The sequence below is a fragment of the Procambarus clarkii genome, chromosome 28 (genome assembly GCF_040958095.1).
Source record: "Procambarus clarkii isolate CNS0578487 chromosome 28, FALCON_Pclarkii_2.0, whole genome shotgun sequence".
NCBI classification, from domain to species: Eukaryota; Metazoa; Arthropoda; class Malacostraca; order Decapoda; family Cambaridae; genus Procambarus; species Procambarus clarkii.
In genome coordinates, this window is record NC_091177.1 from 1059576 (window position 1) to 1079037 (window position 19462).

Genomic DNA, 19462 nt, shown 5'->3' on the forward strand with positions numbered 1-19462 from the left:
GGCAATGTGGAGACGCAGGAAATGAAGTAGACTTCCAAGAAGCACTGTACTATGAACAGCATTAATCCATATAGCAGGACAAATAGTACTTTACCATATGAATGATTATTCCTAAGAACTACACATAACATCAGTACAAAGCACCAGTGGATATTTAAGCATACTGAATCACCTCTTACCTCAGGCTTGGTCTGTAGAGAGAGCTGTTCAAGGGCACGCACTTCATCAACAGGTGGGCTTGAGTGCTTCATTGGTTCAAATGTCAACCCACCTGGTGCATCTTGACTCCCTTCACAAATCTGATACAAAGGCAATTTGGTAATATGTTTTCCTAGACCAAAAGTATATATCTGTCCTCTCCTGTTATGAATAAAAGAGTCAAATATCTACTTACCTAAGAAGAGGAATCTAATACAGTAAGGAAAAGATCAGAATAGTATGTTATAGTACATTATTCTGTGTTGTTAAAGCTTTTTTCTTTGATCAATATATCATCAATCACACCACCTGTTGATATTTTATTACAGTGCAGTGCTTGCAGTTATACAATTTATTTTCATAATAATAATATACTGTACTAGCTACATAATTGGAACTACATCAACAATATGCAACATTAAGACTGGTAATAGAACAAGTATGATTACAGAGATTGTCTAAAAAATTGTAATTAAGAACAATGTAAAACTACAAAGACTATGTAAATCTGTAGTTTTAGAACAATAATAAGGGATAATTATTCTAGTTTCTAGAATAATATTAAGGGATAATTATTCTAGTTTCTAGAATAATAATAAGGGATGAATGTGTATTAGACAAATTATTAAATGTTAAGGACTGCAGATATTCAGTGATTCTATGATAACATGAAGAATGGTTAAATAAAAGCACCAAGGTAGGAGGAAACAAAATTTTATATAGGAGTAAATTATCTGTACTCATCTCCATCCTAGAACATTTTTCAGAGAATATACATGTTGGTTTGTCTTCTTTTAAAGTGAAGCAAGAATGCATAAACAGTATATATATAGGAAAGCTAAAATTGAGGTGGATAAAATGGAGAAAACTAACTGTGGCAAAACAAAAGGAACTCTTCATAAGGGCAGTGTTGACTACCTACCTGTTGATGATTTCGAGTGTCAATGTCCCCATGGACCAGGTCTCCTTTATACAAAGGTACAAAAGTTTGTTTCCTCCATGGTAGTGCTGTCATTAGTGATTTAAAGTCAACCAGTTAACTGTACCATGGGTAGGGAAAAGATACAAACTATATATTAAAAGAAATTTGTTTAACAACTTTTGTTTTCTCTCTATGGTGACTTACTTTGATCACAGAATTTCCATCAATGTCTTGTCCTGCAAACCACTTTGCAATATCAGTAAGTCGGGAAGCTCGTATACAATTGTATTCTTCTGGACTTGGTTTAGATAGGCCTTCACGGTACCTAAAAATTATAATAAATTATAAATTACAAAATGATATATAATACAGAGGAACCTCAGGTGACGAGCGGCTCCATCTACGAGGATTTCAGGTAACGTGCGAGCCACTCACAGTAAAATTGTCTCGATTGGATGAGCTTTCCCTCGGTTAACGAGAAAATCATGTGGTGGTGCTTCCTAGTGTTCCCACAGATTCTCTCAATTCTTGGATGCCTTCGACAATGCAATCAATTATATTTTTTTTTAAAGATGCTAATGATACTGGGATGTAAAGGGGTGACTGCTGTAATGTTGCAAAGCATTTAATTTTATTTTAGTAATTAAAACAAAATTGAAAAAATTTAAAAAAGAAGAAATGTCAAATGGTTCGTTCAGTGTATGTCAGGTAGGCTGCTCCTTTTTCTATAAAAAAAATAAAAAAATTGAATATCATATTGATCTTTTTCGGTGATGAAATGGATTAATTTTATATCCATTATTTTAAATGGGGAAATTCGCAAGATGAGCATTTCACATGACGAGCTCGGTGCTGGAACGGATTAAATTCGCTAACCGAGGTTCCTCTGTACAGGTATTTATAATAAATACCATGTAATAATAAAATATTCCCTAATGTTGGCCATCAAACTGAAAATAAAGAAATTAAAAACTAGCTTTGAATCTACTATGGAAAAAAAAAATGTAAGAACTTCATAAAGAAGTTCACTTCACAAAGCAAGAGCTTATTCACCTCTGGATAGGATTTGTCATAGTCAGCACAAATCAACATTCTGGACTGATGCAACAGGGAACTTCTCAAAAAAGTTTCTGCCCAATCTTACTGCTACTTGGGAGACATTGGATGATACTCAATCCAGGCCAAAATGTAGACAGAAAAATGCTTTCCATAAGCCCCAAATAATTCCCAGGTGCAACATGGCAACACAAGATTACCACTCTAGACCTGGCTATCTACCTACCAATAGGTCATCGTGCCACTGTCGACCACCGGGTGACAGAGTATCTACACCACAATAATGTCTTGCAACCTAAACCCTTCTGCATTTCATCTTAAGGTCGAAGAGGAAAGAATAGGAATAGGACTGAGTGTAATGAACAGAAAAGGAATTTTCATATACACTCAAACTTGGATTTCTCAGCTATTCCACTCCGTCACTTCCTAAGGCACTGCAATAATGTTCAGGCTCCTCTGGGATGCAGAATTTTAGCAGAGGCATGGTGGAGAAAAAAACCCAGCATTGAATGTAATGAAACACCATTTTCTGGGTGAGCCCCAGAGGCTCCCTGGAGCCATCGGGCTAATATGATACATTAGACCGGGGCATTAGTCTATGGAGTTCAGCCTACCGGGGACCATGAGCCAGAACCTAGCCCCCTCAGAGAGGTTACCTTGAGGTGATTTTGGGGCTCAGCGACCTCGCGGCCCGGTCGTCGACCAGGCCTCCTGGTTGCTAGACTGGTCAACCAGGCTGTTGGACGTGGCTGCTCGCAGCCTGACGTATGAGTCACAGTCTAGTTGATCAGGTATCCTTTGGAGGTGTTTGTCAAGTTCTCTCTTGAACACTGTGAGGGGAGCTGCGCAGACAGCGGCGATGTGTGACGTCATGCTCATTTGCTTGTTTCTTTTTGGGAAGTTCTATCCACTTGTTCACCTTTTGGTGGCAATTTTCACCAGAATAGGAGTTTGTTTTGGGACGCTTACCTTTCTGGGTGCCTGACCCAGTCGATGGCAGACATAGAATGCTTCCAACCACACGGGGGTTTCTATAGGCCATTGCTCCCCATGCCTCTCTGAGGGGGCCCGGGTTCTGGCTCGTGGTCCCCAGTAAGCCCACAGAACTCCATACACATGACTGATGCCAAAGTCTGACATTAGCATATCAGCCTGGATAAGCTCCGGGAAGCTGACGGGGCTCCTCCCAGAAAAACAATGTGGTATTTGACCCCCAGCCCAGGGCACAACTAGGAGGCAAGATCAGTAATGAGGGATGAGATGTGTTGCACATAAAAAGATGACCCCAAGTGTCAATGGCTGAAGACACCTCGTGTCTAGCCAATCCAGGCCTTGCCCATCCTTGGAAAAGTAGCATGCAGCCATATTTGATGCCAAGTACTTAAAACTCAAGTAAATAATTGGATCTACAAATCTTCATGTTGTGAACCTGCTCATCATTAATGGTTGACAGCAGTTCATCCGAAATTAAAGACAAATAAAATAGGAAAAGCTTGTCTGAATGAAATAACTATAGGTATTAAAAATTTAGTTGATAACCAAAAACTTTATTTAATAAATCTACTTTGTTGTCATTTAATTATAGACATTAATAACTTTTAAACTGAGTAATATATGATTTCTAATATGAATCTATAAAAATATGTAATGTGTGTGCCATTTGAACATCTTTTATTTAAATTTTTATCTTGACTAGCAATAGTCCCTGTCCGAAATATAAGCAAACTGACTGACCCATAATTGAGTGAACATAAGGCTCATAATTTTATGGTACAAATTTCATGAATAAATGTTAACCAGTAAATATGGTAATAGGTAAGAATATACAAATAAATTTACTTGTATTTGCTCAGCATTTTTTGTAGTGGTTCAAAGCCTTGAAGGTCCCAGTCTTCCACTAATGGCACCTCAGAATCTGAAGAAAAGAAAAGTTGAAGTTTTAACTGAGATTAAAGTCTTGCACTCACCTAGTTGTGCTTGTGTGGGTTGAGCTTCAACTCTTTGGTCCCTTCTCTCAACTGTCAATCAACTGGTGTACAGGTTCCTGAGCCCATTGGGCTCAGGACATCGGGAAGTTTATATCTACATTTGAAACTGTGTATAGAGTCTGCCTCCACCACATCACTGCCTATAGCATTCCATTTGTTAACTGCCCTGACAGTGAAAAAATTCTTTCTAATGTCTCTGTGGCTCATTTGGGTAATAAGTTTCCACCTTTCCCCCCTTGTTCATGTTCTGCTATGCTAACAAGTTCATCTTTATCCACCCCTGTCAATTCCTCTGAGAATTTTGTAGGTGGTAATCATGTTTCCCCTAACTTTTTTGTCTTCCAGGGATGTGAGGTTTAGTTATAAATTGGTACTGAAGTTTCTGAGCACATTAAATAATGACATGAAATTCAGCATAGGAAAACAGCACATTTAATATTTGAGCAGAATTACATAAAAATGTCACTAGGAGTATTACAATTTTATACTTACATTTACTAGCATCAAAAGACCCTAAAGGCTGCTGTAAGTTGTTGACTAATGTGCAGAGTCCTGGCCAAATCTGCTGCTTATTCTTCATTGCCTCTGACATGAACATACCATTCTCGCAATGAACCCATTCAAACAAAAGGCGAACTGTAAGAAATGCATCTAATTATAATGACATCTATAAAATACTCTAATATATGCCAGAATTTTTAAACAAGAATAAAATATCTATGTTGATTGTAAGGAAATGCCTCTTTCTGGTAAAGTCCAGTGGCTCCCTGAAGTTATCTTGCTGAGATAACCACTAGAGATAACCTTGCTGAGAGTGCTACTAGCTACTAGGTCACAGCAGTCACAGGCGTTCTCTTTGACCTACCGGGGACCAGAGGCAAAATTCGGCCCACCAAAAGAGGTGCAGAGAGTGAATTACATTCTGCCACTCCACCGGGAAAGCGTCCAGAGAGTCAGCAAAGCATTACAGACAACTGCAAGGTTCACAGAAAACAAAACCTTGAAACTGCCAAACAACTCCCCAAACAATTCAATACAATGATCGAAACATTTGAAACTACCTCAAGCCTGTTAGTACTGTACTGATAACCACCACCAGGTGTCTTGGAGCCCAAGCTCCTGCATGCCAACCCTCCCAGGCCAGTTTTGGAGCAGATGATCAAAACACCAATGAATTAACGCAACTTTTAGGGAGGAGGAGGGGAGGTGTCAGAAAGCCAATGGATTTCTATCAGAAAGAGGCATTTCATTACATTCAATGCAGGTTTTCTGGAGAAGCCCCAGAGAGGAAATCAGCCCTTTTGGAGAGGAGCCAAAGAATTGTAATACCCGAGGTAAGGCCTCCACCCTGGTGGCCCGACACTCGAAGGGTGAATACCCAAACACACCAGAGAAGTAACTCGGTCAGTGCAGGGGAAAATGCTAATGGATGCTCAGGGAAGGAAACCCTGAGCTCATGTGACCCAAAGCACCAAACGAGCCAGTCCACACAACAAGCCAGATAGAAAACATTCGTGAAACAAATACTAAAAATTTTAATAATGTACAAGAAAATGGCCCTCACAGCACAAAGTCCAAGGATGGTTGAAACTTAACTTAAAAGCACTGGGGCCTGCCACTTCCAATGGCGACCCAGAAACATTACAGCAGAACACATAGCACTGCATCAATGACAGAACTGACTAAGGAGGGTTGGCATAGTGGCTCTGGGACACCTGGTGGTGGTTATCAGTACTAACAGGTTTGAGATGGTTTTGAATGTTTCAATCATTATTTTGAATTGTTTGGCCGTGTCAAGGTTTTGTTTTCTGTGAACCTTGCAGTTGTCTGTAATGCTTCATTGACTTTCTAAATGCTTTCCCAGTGGAATGGTGGAATATTACTTACTTTCTGTGCCTCTGTGAGTGGGGGTTAGGTTCTGGCTCTGGTAGGCTAAATAGAACTCTCATGACTGATGTGATCTAGTAGCTAGGAGCACTCTCAGTGAGATACTGTAGCTTCAGGAAGACAATGGGGACTCCCCCAGAAACTATAAATTATACATTAAAATGAATATGGATATTTGGAAAATATAAAAAGCCATTAAGGCTATTACACTATTAGCCTTGCACATACAGATTTAAATAAGAACACCTGCAGAAGAGTCCCTCACCTGCAGGGAGGGCTGGATAAGTCATGAGCTGGTCGGGATCACGGATAGTATGCACAGGCAAGAGAAGGGCTGCCAACACCCCCACAGTCAACTCCTCCACCACATGCAGACATCCATCACATCTGAAATACAAATGCCATAAAGATATAATTGAGAAAATGACTGTTTCATGGACTTCACATATCACAAAACCTGCAACTGACTCATACCATGCACTGACATCTTTCATTTCAGAATGTTTTATATTTATATAAAATTTATTATATAAAATTAATTGACATTTATAATTTCTAAGACCGTTACACAGATCTGAGAATTCTACACTAATTACTGTCTTCATCTACTTAATTCAGTACAAGAGATGTAAAATATTACTCTTTAGGATCTCTTGGTTTTTCTAGTTTCTCTTCATCCTTCTTGCTGGTGGTAGTCTCCTCACTTGTCTTAATCTTAACTGCTCCAGAAAAATAGTTTAGGGCAAACAGATTCACCAAGACCATCTGAAAAGAAATTGCATTTAATGCCATTTCTAAAAACACTAAAAAATATATATGTTTTGGATAGAACATCCTAGGTAACATACTAAGCTCAAGATGATGCATGCAGCTCCCTGACACAATGTCCAGAAGCTAACGCTAACAAGGCAGTCTTAAGCATGCACTCCTCCAGCAACATAGCCCCTAGAAACACAGAATGACAAGACTTCCAGCACCTCGTTCGAAGACTAAAACAGCTGCAGAAAAGAATGAGCAGGCTAGAATTTAAATGCAAACCAAAACCCAGCAAGAAAGGCTTAGTTGAAGCTAGATGATATGAGGCATGAGAGACTTAGCCGAAGCTAGATGATATGAGGCTTCACTAACACTTATGAGTGTTAAGCATGAGGTGGCACTCATAAGACAGCCAGACACGAAACTTAATGACCAACAAAACTGACAGATGTGAAACCCGATGATGGGAAAGACACTGATGAATAGCTTGCTAAGTCACCTCAAAGACACCTGCTGGGCAATCTGGTGGAAACACCAAAACTCAAGATTAGATTTGTACAGCTAACAGACACCAAATACCATTGATTCTTTATGAGAGCATGAGTAGCATACATAACCAGCAATATTATTTAAACTTCCTTTTCTAGCGTACCCCAGAAAATGATGCTGTACTCTGTCCCATCAATTAGCCAAAGTATTCATTAAACAAAAGCATGTTAACTACTTCAATCCTACTTCAGAGTTCTGCACTGCAGACCAAGCCTTACAGCCCTTATTGGCCAGGTCTAAGTCAAAGTGAGTCTTCCACTAAAGATGAATCAGTATTCAAAGAGAAGATAACTTTATAAGAAGCAGATCATCACCATGGCTCAAAGAAAAAAAGAAAGAGGGAAGATAGACATAAACAACTACCATTATATGTTAGGAAGCATTCCAACCATGACTCTTACACATAACACAATGTCCAACAATGAGCCAATTTACTGAGAATTTCTGGCAGCTTGGTCAGCCACATGGAGATAGTCAGGATAGTTGAATTAGTTGGGATCAGAAAATTCCGAACACTGTTTGCCAATTAGCCATTTAAAAAAAAAATTCATAGGATGCTTGAATTTTTATCAATTTTCCTTTACAGTGGTAGGCAGTGGTAGATATAAAAATTGGGTTAAACTCTTGATCCCATGAGCTCCCCAGCTGCAAGAAGGGTCTTACAGAGATTTCTATATACCAGCTCAGAAGCTGGTTATTGATGAATCCCTTGTGCTTTTCAAAGAACATGCTGCCTTCAAGCAGTATATTCCCTCAAAATGCCACCAATTTGGATTGAAATTCTTTGTGCTCTGTGGCTGTGAATCAGGAATGGTGTTACACATGATACTGTATTTGACTACAAATGTAGACATTCCGGGTAATGACACACATGGCTTCTCAGGAAGTGTGGTGAAGGCACTGCTTGCACCATAGCTGAACAAGGGCTACATATTGTACAAAGATAACTATTATACCAATCCCTTGCTAACCAGGTTCTTGCTTGATAATAGAACTGGACGCAGCACAGTAAAACCAAAACGAAGGGAAATGCTTGTGTTTGATACTGTTATGCAAGTAGGTGATTGCGAGATAAGAAAAAGTGGTGCAATTCTTTCAGTCCGGTGGAAAAACAGACGTGAAGTGAACATGTTAACCACAATTCACCCTGGTACAATGGTGGGCAGTGGCAAGGTGAACAGAACAACAAAACAAATAATCTATAAACCCGACTGTGTGATGGACTACAACATCAATATGTGTTTAGTTGATAAATGTGACATAATAGTAGGAGCTGTAGTGTGTATACAGAAAACAGTGAAGTGGACTAAGATGATTTTCCACCTTATTGACGTAATAATGCTGAACAGTTACAACACGTATCTTGTGAAAACCGGTAGAAAACCATATTTCCATTCGTTTAGTTTTCAAGTTGTGAAACAATTACTGAGTAAGTTTGACGAAGATGCCCCTGGCATACGAAGACCCATTTGGGACCTAATATTGCACTATGCTCCTGCACCCAGGCTCGCTTACTGGGAGGCCTTTCTGGTACACCAAATCAAGAAATTACCACCAACTGGAGTGCGTGCAGCAGGCCAGCGTCGGTGCATTGTGTGTAACACCACACAAATGAACCCACAGACACAAAAATTGGCGTTAACATGGTGCAAAGCGTGTGCAGTCCCTCTGTGCCATGTTGACTGTTTCGCACAGTATCACAGTCTCCGGGACTACTAAATGTCTTATACTTGTGTAAAAACATGTACATATCAAGTGAATTTTAGTGTACATGTTGAAAAAAAAATTGCATATTTCCTTTGAAATATAACATTTTGGTGCGAATACTTGTGACAATAATATGTGAGCGTGAAGTGAATTTATACCAGTTGTATTATAATACAACTTCAAGTGACAATAATTGGGACCATACTAGCAAAAAAAACTTGTAAAATGTGCCATAGATACTGTAAATAATGCCGCGGAAATAAATTCGCCACAACTCGGGCCTCTTGAATGCCGCACACGATGGCTCCCTGATGCAGCACACTTGAGCGCTCTTTCTCAGTGACGTCATCGGCGAACTTGATGGCTCAATTATAGCATTGGTAAGTACAACAGAATTTTTTTATTACTTTTCCTGTGCTCAGAGAACAAAAAACCAGCGTTGAATGTAATGAAACGCCATTTTCTGGGTGAGACTCGGAGGCTCCCCAGAGCTTATCCAGGCTGATATGCTAATGTCAGACTTTGGCATCAGTCATGTGTATGGAGTTCTGTGGGCCTACCGGGGACCACGAGCCAGAACCTGGTCTCCTCAGAGAGGCAAGGGGAGCAATGATCTATAGAAACCCCCGTGTGGTTAAAAGCATTCTATGTCTGCCATCGACCGGGTTAGGCACCCAGAAAGTAAGCGTCCCAAAACAAACCCCTATTCTGGTGAAAATTGCTACCCACAAGCCGAACAGGTGGATAGCACTCCCCTAAATGAAACGAACAAACGATCATGACGTCACACGTCGCCGCACTGCTGTCTGCGCAGCTTCTCCCTCCCCGGGAGGGGGAAGAGGGAGCCCCAGACCTACCGCGCCAGCTATCCACCATCAGTTCTGAGGCTGAATGCCAAAAACGCAAAAAAACGCTGACCAGAGGGAGGGAGGGATGCCGGGGAGCCTCCGGGTCTCACCCAGAAAATGGCGTTTTATTACATTCAACCCTGGTTTTCTGGGGGGAGCCCCTTCGGTTCCCCAGAGCTAACTACCCACAGAGGAAAAAAAGAAGGATGAATCTGGGAGGCAGTCGCCACACACTCCCCAACTCAAAAGTCAAGACAACTGGCTGCAACCGCCAACCCAAGGCGACACAGGTCCGAATGGGCCCGGGAACGACACGAGACATTTAGCAGCCAGGCCCCTGCACGACCGCCAAAAGCCCCGTGCCCGAATGTAAGCTAGGACATGCCGCCCAGACGGCAGCAAGAGCAGCGAACCCACGAATGCCAGGGGCACGGGGAAGGAACACAGGCTGGCTAGCCGCAATAACACGGCGGACGACCTGGGAGACCTGCACCCACTAACAGGAAAGAACGGAACCGGATCAGTCCAAAGCGCGTCCCGGACACAGAAGCCGTGGCATGCAAATAACAGCGGAGGGCCGCAATTGAACACAAAACATGATGCACCCTCCGGCCTGAGCAACCAAGCACCAACAAACCAAGGACTCCTCCGGAAAGCAGCAGCCTCATCCCGTGCTAGAAAAGAGGGAGACAGCTGCAACCGAACAAAGCAATTGCCACAACCAAAGGAGCAGAAACCCCTGCGCCCGAGGAGAGCAAGAAGCTCAGTGATCCAACCCCAAGAGGCAAATGCCAACAGGAAAAAAAGAGCCTTTGAGAAACAATCTCGAACCGAAGGGGTCACAACCAATCGAGGAGAAGAAAAAGCACGCTGTCCAGAGACCAGGACGGCTCAAGCGGCGCATGAGGAGGCCGGAGGTGAAGCAACGCATGAGACAGCTTATGAACAGCGCAGATGTAACACCAAGACCGAAAGCAAGCCAAAGCGACTCCGCCAGCGCCGCACGAAACGAGGCAACAGTATGCGGCAAGATGACGGCCTGAAACCCCCACCAGAAAAGCCAAGCCGACGCCAACAAAGCAGCTACCTAAGAAGGGACAGAAGGACTGTCAAAGTACCCTATACCGCCGCCAAGAAAAAGCACGCAGGTGGGACACCAACAACAAAGTCACCTAACCACCAACTGAAGGTGAGAGATTCGAGGCAGAACCTAACCAGTCCCGTCAAGGTTCATCCGAGCCTAGGAAGAGGCGGAGCTGGGAAGATCTCGGGCGCGACCACCGAGGAGGCACAGCCGGAAACCCAAGCCGGCAACGAAGGAGATAACACGTCTGCCAAACAGAAAAACTTCCCAACATGAGCCAGCTCGCCAGGAGATCGGAAACTACAGGTCCGACACGATATTCCAGAGAAGGAACACCGCGAGACCCTGAAAATGCCAACAGGCAGGGCAAGCCAGGAAAACAGGAACCCACACCTGGCAACAGGAAGGCCAAAAGGCACAAACAAAACACAACAGTGTGTAGGAGAGAATGAGAAAAAGACCAGAAAAACAGCCCCAGCACTAGCGGCCAGGGACAAGAGTAAAGCAAGATGAGGAACGAAGAAGGCATGCAGCAAAATGGGAACGAAAGGGACAAGACCAACCTACAAGGCGCAGGCCCTGCCCCAACAAACCAACCGAAGAAGGTGCAAAGGGTTGTCACCAGACCAGTACCCGAATCAAGGGCACGAGCCACGAAGACAGACCAATGCACAGAAGTGTACACGCACCACGCGATACAAGTGGAAGGAGCACTCAAAGGCGCCAAAGGAATGCAAGAAGGACACATACACATGACTAATGCCAAAGTCTGACATTAGCATATCAGCCTGGATAAGCTCCAGGGAGCCGAAGGGGCTCCCCCCAGAAATGAACATTTTTATAAGACGAAACAAATGTTTAGAATTTTTTTTCTTGCACACAGGGGTGTGAAAGTCCTCAAGACCCCTTAGCAGCTTAAGGATTAATGCCAGATTTGGCAAAGAATTTACAAGTCAGAATAATTAAATTGAAATGCTACAGGTACAGAGTTCCTTAAATTATTATTAAAATAATAATTTATTATTTTAATAATAAATTATAACGAGCAATATCTCACTTCCCCATGGACACTGATAGGCAAGTACTGATTCTGAGAGTTATGAGTTACGAGGAAAAAACTACAGGAGCTAAACCTCATGTCCCTGGAAGACATAAGAGTATGGAGAGACATGATCACTACCTACAAAATTATCAGAGGAATTGACAGGGTGGACAAAGACAAATTATTTAGCATGGGTGGAATACAAACAAGGGAACACAGGTGGAAACCAAGTACCCAAATGAGCCACAGAAACATTAGAAAGAATTTTTCAGTGTCAGGGTAGTTTACAAATGGAATGCATTAGGCAGTGATGTGGTGGAGGAAGACACAGTTACATGGTTTCAAATGTAGATATGATAGAGCCGAATAGGCTCAGGAATCTGTACACCAGTTGATTGACAGTTGAGAGGTGGCACCAGAGAGCCAAAGCTCAACCCCTGCATGCACAACTAGGTGAGTACTAATAGGTAAGTACCATGGAGGATACTTAAAGCTAAACATTAAAAATCTGAACACATATAGGCACTATACATTCATATTAAATGCATCTTTATGTACCTGGATGAGACTTGTTCTGGTGAAGGCATTAGTCGCAACTAAAGTCGAGAGGGCAGAGCAAAGGGTTGGAAGAGCGTGTCGAGCAGTGGCAGCATCTCCATGAAGGTACAGCTGGGCATGGCACTGAAGAAAGAGATTGGTGTACTCTTCTCCAGTGACTCTTGTCGACCCACTCAGTTCACGGCTGCTACTGTAAAAGTATAAAGCAAAGCTCATCAATATATAGATTACCCTCAATTTGTGTGTAACTTTCCTACAAAAATTGTGCAAGTAAAAAACTAGCAAATCAACATTATCGGTACAGAATATTTGGAAAACAGGGATAGGCTTCAGAGACCATTAAAAGTAAATTCCCCTATTTTTTTAACACTTCCCAGCCACAAATTAATCACTTGTGCAAGTTCTATAGGTTTTTGTGAAATTAATGTCTACTGATTGGTAATTTTACCCCTTGCACTCAAAAGTGACAAATAGCAAATACATAGGAGAAACCTAAAATAAAAAACCAGCATTGAATGTAATGAAATGCCATTTTCTGGGTGAGCCCGGAGGCTCCCTGGAGCTATCGGGCTAATATGCGAATCATTAGACCGGGACATTAGTTTATGGAGTTCAGACTACTGGACCCAGAACCTAGCCCCCTCAGAAAGGTGCAAGGAGTAAGGGCCCTGGAAAACTCCCCCCTGTGGTTGATGGTTTTCTTTATCTGCAATCGACCGGGGTTAGGCACCCAGAAAGTTAGGCATAACAAAACAGACCCTACATGGTAAGAAAATTGCAATAAAAAACCAAACAGAGAGGCAGGACTGTCTCCAATCTCAAAGAAACAAGCAAATGTCACACTAACAACCCCCCTCCCCCCCCAGGGAAGGGGAAGGGGGGCTACTCTCAATCATCGTGGGGTTTTCCTGGGCCATTGCTCCCTGCACCTCTCTGAGGGGGCCAGGTTCTGGCTCGTAGTCCCTGATAGGCTGAACTCCATGACTAAAGCCCCGGTCTAATGATTCGCATATTAGCCCGATAACTCCAGGGAGCCGGAGAGGCTCCCCACAGAAAACATTATTGTATGTACTGAAAATGCTTTTTTCTGGCAGGACCTTGGCAACTCCCTGTAGCTAGCTACTCTCATTATTACCCATTCCTACCAAGTCACACCTATCATGAGTCAATAAAAGCCTATTGGGACTAGAAGTAAAAGCCTGGCCTTCTCACAAAGCTAGAGAGAGCAGGGGATCTATGATCACCCTCACCAAGGGTGATCATAGAAAGAAAGATAGAGCAAAGCAAAAAGGACAACAGCAAGTCAAATATATGCAAGCAAATCAGAAAATGGTCCATTTGGTAGTTTGGTCAATCACCCTCAAATAGAAGCAGCCTGCCACCAAATGGAAGAACCACAGAGACTAATGTGCAAACCAAAAGTCGGTGATGGGCTAATGGAGTATGCGCATAAGTCTTGGTGGTAGGAAAAGGGGCAGTACTGGAGGAATTAGTACAGTGCCCAGAGCTAAACCCTGCTCATGGGACAAACCCTGCAAATAAATTTCAGGCTCAAGCACAACCACTTGAAAAAATGCCCAATAACCCAGGGCATCACCAACATCAGTGGTAGATGCACATTCATATGGAACAGAGCCACTGTTGGCACTGAAAGGGAAGCCAGCAGAGAATTTCAAACCATGCCCAGTCAGGTCAAAACTTGCAATAGAACCAACTGAGACTTCCACCAGTACACCAAGAATCTGAACTGAGTGAGCTGGGAAAGAATCAGATCTGTGGCCTGCAAACATGCAAACATCCGACAACCAAAGCTGTGAAACTTCCACATGAATCAACCTTGTGAAAATGTGAGAAGCCACATTTAAGTAAAAAGGGAGAACCCAAAAGCAGTAAGCAAGAGGCAAACAAATTCACCAGGAACATGAACCAGGCCTTAAACTTAGGGAGAAAAGGGAGGGGTCAATAAGCGAACCTGTTTGTAAGTGATCACGCGAAAGGCTGATCAAGGAAAGAAGTGATTAAAGCCAAGAGATCCAGAATGTACTGCAGACCTGTTGAGTCCCACTTGGGGACTGGTAACAACTGGGACATCCTCCGCAGTGAGCTTGATTACTACAAAGTTCAACAAAGTTATGAACCAAGTTCACAAAGTTATTTTATTGAATAAAATAAAATTTTGGTTGAAGTTTCAACCAAACTTGGTTGAACAAAGTCCAACCAAGTTTCTGTTCAAGACTGAACAGAGCTGTGAGGTAGACTCCTAGCCCAGGACCCGACACAAAAAGAGGGGTTAGGGGGCCACCTCCACAGCAGGCTCTAGGACACTACCCAGAAGGTCCATGCATTGTGGCTCCAAGAGCTGGTAAAACAGGTCAGACATCCCCCTAACAGCCCCTGCAAGCAACAGGCATTCAGTAAATGGCATCCACACTGCCATTTACTATATTCAACTCATCTTTCTTTCAGATTTGTCTTGCATATACCTGGGAAATGAAGTTTTTTAATACAAACATTCACCACTTCCACCTTCTCTTACTCCAACATATTTGTTTCTCCAACATTTTACAGTCTTCTGATAATTTTTTAAAGCCACCTCCTCCCTACTACCCTAGTTAAGAAAATAATTACGTACCAACTTTCATTCTAGTATCGATTATAATGTTCAATATATCATCACTGCGACCTTAAGTACTGTAATGGGTTTTACTGGAAAATCAACCAAATGAGTAATGAGCAGATTTATTGGTTTGGAGATTTCAAGCAATTTGAAGGTTTGCTAAGTTTAGATTCTCTTAATTTCAGCTGAAGCATTGTAAAATATTTTAGTTTCTTACCATGCTTGGAGTGTCAATTCCACTAAATTTAGTTGATAATTAAATATAATTAAATTCATATAAGCATACAGTGACATACAGTATATAAAATGTAAAATAATCAAGCTGAAAACTTCAATCCTGCCAACTATTTACTCACGTGGAGGCCAACAATTTGGAGAGCGTCTGAGTAAGGTTAGCAGGAGCACCAGGGAAAGGACAAGGCACACACATGGCCCTCACATATAGCGCCACTGCTGCCAGACGGTTACCTCGTCCAGCTTCCAAAAGGGCAAGTTGATTGTATGGATGACCACTGGTAGGGGCCACCATAACAGCATGCCTGTAAAAATCCAATTTACGATTATCACTTTTCTAATTTCCCTTCATAAGTCGATCTGCTTGAGTTCTGAACATGATTTCCTTTAAGTGCAATGTTATGAATAAAAGATAGGGTCCCAAGCATTATTCCTCTTATAAACCATTATTAAAGGGCTTTTTACTAAAAAAAATATGAGACAACTGATAATAAATTCCATACTGATCTTGAGTTGGAACACACAATTATTGACTGGGAAAGTGATAGGTGCTTACCACAATACCACAACTATGCATGAAAAGGCTAATACAATATATAAAAACACACACACACATTAAATATGCAAAAACTAGAAGCTAGAAGAAAAAGAGGCAATATGATCACTACGTACAAAATAGTAACAGGAATCGATAAAATTGGTAAGGAAGAATTCCTGACACCTGGAACTTCAAGAACAAGAGATCATAGGTTTAAACTAATGAAACAAAGCTGCCGGAGAAATATAAGAGAATTCACTTTTATAAAGAGTGGTAGACAGTTGGAACAAGTTAGGCGAGAAGGTGGTGGAGGCCAAAACCGTCAGTAATTTCAAAGCGTTATACTGTATGACAAAGAGTGCTGGGAAGACATGACACCACAAGTGTAGCTCTCATCCTGTAACAACACTTAGGTAATTTATGACAGAGCCACAGAGATACTACAGGAAAGAGGTGGCTGGGTTGACTGTGTCTATCTGGACCTAAAACAGGCTTTTGATAAGTCCCACACATGAGGCTGTTCTCGAAACTGGAACATGCTGGATGGATAACAGGGAGACTTCTGACATGGATGAACAATTTTCTAACTGATAGACAGATGAGGGCAGTAATCAGAGACAATGTATCTGACTAAAGGAGTATTACTAGTGGAGGTCCCACAGGGTTCAGTTTTTGCATGAGTAATGTTCATCGTTTACATAAATGATCTACCAGAAGGAATACAGAATTATATGAACATGCTTGCAGATGATAAGATACTGGGGAAGATAGGAGACACAGACGATTGTAATGCCCTTCAATTTGATCTGGATAAAATAAGAGCTAGGAGCATCAAGTGGCAAATGGAATTCAATATGAATAAATGCAATGTTATGGGCTGTGGAATCTTAGAAAATAAGCCACACACAACTTACAAATTATGTAGAAAGGAATTACAGAACTCTAATAAAGAACGAGACCTAGGGGTAGTTTTGGATAGTAAGCTATCGCCAGAGGAACACAGAAAGAACATTATGAGAGGAGCATATGCATCGCTTTCCAACTTCAGACTTGTTTTAATTATATGGATGGTGAGATACTAAAGAAGCTGTTCATGACTTTTATGAGACCAAAATTGGAATATGCAACAGTTATACGGTGTATGTTTTTGAACAGGAAGATAACAGGTCTCAGCTTACAATGATTCACAAGAGTCTGGTGTGATTCAAATTGGGTGGAGCTATCCAGGTTGCTAGCAACAATGAGCCACCACAAGAGCCCTCCCATAACCATAGCCCATGTTACTTGGAACTTTTTGTTCCAGGTAGTGAATCTTTAACAACAACAACAACAACCACCTCCCATAAAGTAAACCAACTGGAAAGAATTTGATTGAAAATATCAAATTTGACAGCTAAAGGGTTAACAGATCTATGCTTGCTTGGCATCAAGATATTTACTTATCACGTTACAAAAGTACAGAGAATAACTCACCTGTAATAGTTCTCGGCTTGTTTGGCTTGATGGCGGTACCTTGCTAAGTCACCGAGGTGCACGAGGCAGTACTGGCACAAGTAGAGAGCATTTTTCAGACTGCTTGCTTTGGACTTTCCCTGCGTTGACCCATTGAGATCTACAGCACCATAGATGCTGTCTTTCCTGTATTAAAAGGCCTACTGTATAAGCACTCTGATAAAATATACTGAATAAAATAAGCAGAAGTAAATACAACATACTATTCAATATTACTCTATGAAAGTCTGTGTGCATACATATACATGTATATCTTTTTAACTTACATATGCTTAAGAAATGCCAAAACATACTGCATACAGTATTGCTGACTTCTATTTGTGAAAATTTTGAATACAGTATTGTTATGAATGATTATTCTAAAGTATTATTGGACATTTATAAATTATTAAATTTCGAACAATTTACAGTATATAGCTATTACATTATATATATATATATATTTATATTTATTTGGAAAACTTTTCCTCATGAAAGGATTCGAACTTAGACCCCCAGGAGCTGAAAACACACTGGCGAGTTCAGTACTCTGACCACCTGACCACACTGGCTGTTCAAAAGTAATTGGTAGCCTAGGCTATAATCCCAACGACCTGACAGCACTTGGTGGTCACAGTTCACAGAACAATTTCATCAAACCAACTCACTTATCTATCTAAGGAAAGAGCGGGCTTCTTATGTACGATATACTTGCATAAACCACACGGCAATTGTACAGTATTTGGAAAACTCTTCCTCATGAAAGGGTTTGAACCTTAGACCCCCAGGAGTTGAAAAGAAACTGACCACCTGACCACATTGACTGTTCAAAAGTCATTGGTAGCCTAGGCTATATCCCCAATGACCCGACAGCACTTATTGGTCTCAGACTCAGGCGGTCTCGGGGAATGCCCCTTCAGGGTTGGTGACGGAGGTATTCGAGTCTTTCCTCCCTGCCAAAGCATCTGGGTCTGACCAGTGGGCCCCCTTTCTTCCGGCTTCTACGGCTGAGCCGGCCCTTTCTTTTGAGGCCGGAGCTTTGGGAGATGACTCAGCTCTGGGGCCTGATGTGGTAGTTTCCAAGGTAGGGGAGGGGCTGACTTGGGCCCAGTTGGACCCCGCTTGGGTTTTTCTACCCTCTGAGCGGGGCTTACTGTTACAAGAAGTAGGGTTTTCTCCCCCACCCCCCCTCTGTGAACGAATTGGATTTGGTGTCTACCCCTCCCCGGGTTTGGTTCCGTGTCCCTTCAGGTGCTTCGGTCCCGTCTTACGGAGGTTTTCGGCTTCCCACATCCCGCCTCCTGTGGTGCAGGACGCCTTTGTGGCTTACCTCCTGTGCGGCCCAGATTACGCCTCTATTATGGATCCGTCTACATTCAGGTTTGGGTCTTCATTTCCCTACTGCATTCATTACGAGGTCCTGGAGTCGTCCTGGCTGGCGGACTGTCCTGCTTTTGCTTTGGAGGCGTGGCATACTTTGTCATTCCCACATGCTTGAGTGGTGCAAGTTGTTGACAGTGGTCCAGGTTTTCCTGGGAGGTGAGTTTGAGCACCTCAGTGAGTGCTTGCTTGCTCCTGCCCATCCTCAGGATGTGGGCGTCAGACAGATTCACGTGCCAGTTTCCTCCCTTTTGGCTGCACTGATTGCCGAGGACTTGCGCATTCGTAGCCTGCTGACTGCGGCCTTGCATTTATTTTCCTGCCTGGAGCAGTCTGCGGACTGGCTTGAGGAGGATGTGGAGGCGCTCCTGGGTCTAGCGCCTTGGGATCGGCGGGGCATTTTTCGTCTGCCTTGTTGAAGGTGTTTCTGCCGATCCTGCGGGATGCGGTGTCACTGTTTTATGCCTCCTGGCTCGTGTGTCAGCAGGCAGTGCTTGCTTCCTCCTTGGAATCTGCTTGGGCTCTGGCTCTTAGAATGTCTTCGCCTTTTTGTCCCTTACTGTTTGCTGATTCTGTGATGGCGCAGTATCTGCAGGCGGCTTCGGCT

At 42.4% G+C, this 19462-nt stretch overlaps 1 protein-coding gene across 1 annotated transcript in view; it reads right to left on the minus strand.

The window, feature by feature from the left end:
• Window positions 1-179: 179 nt before the first annotated feature.
• Window positions 180-19462, minus strand: part of LOC123754862 (nonsense-mediated mRNA decay factor SMG7) — a gene marked incomplete at its 3' end in the record, with an annotated part of 41350 nt that continues 22067 nt past the window's right edge. Inside the window, 9 exon segments of the mRNA XM_069332773.1 lie at window positions 180-299; window positions 1325-1445; window positions 4016-4091; window positions 4657-4800; window positions 6317-6438; window positions 6692-6816; window positions 12596-12785; window positions 15569-15751; window positions 17458-17622. Coding sequence (XP_069188874.1) covers window positions 180-299; window positions 1325-1445; window positions 4016-4091; window positions 4657-4800; window positions 6317-6438; window positions 6692-6816; window positions 12596-12785; window positions 15569-15751; window positions 17458-17622 — 1246 coding nt within the window.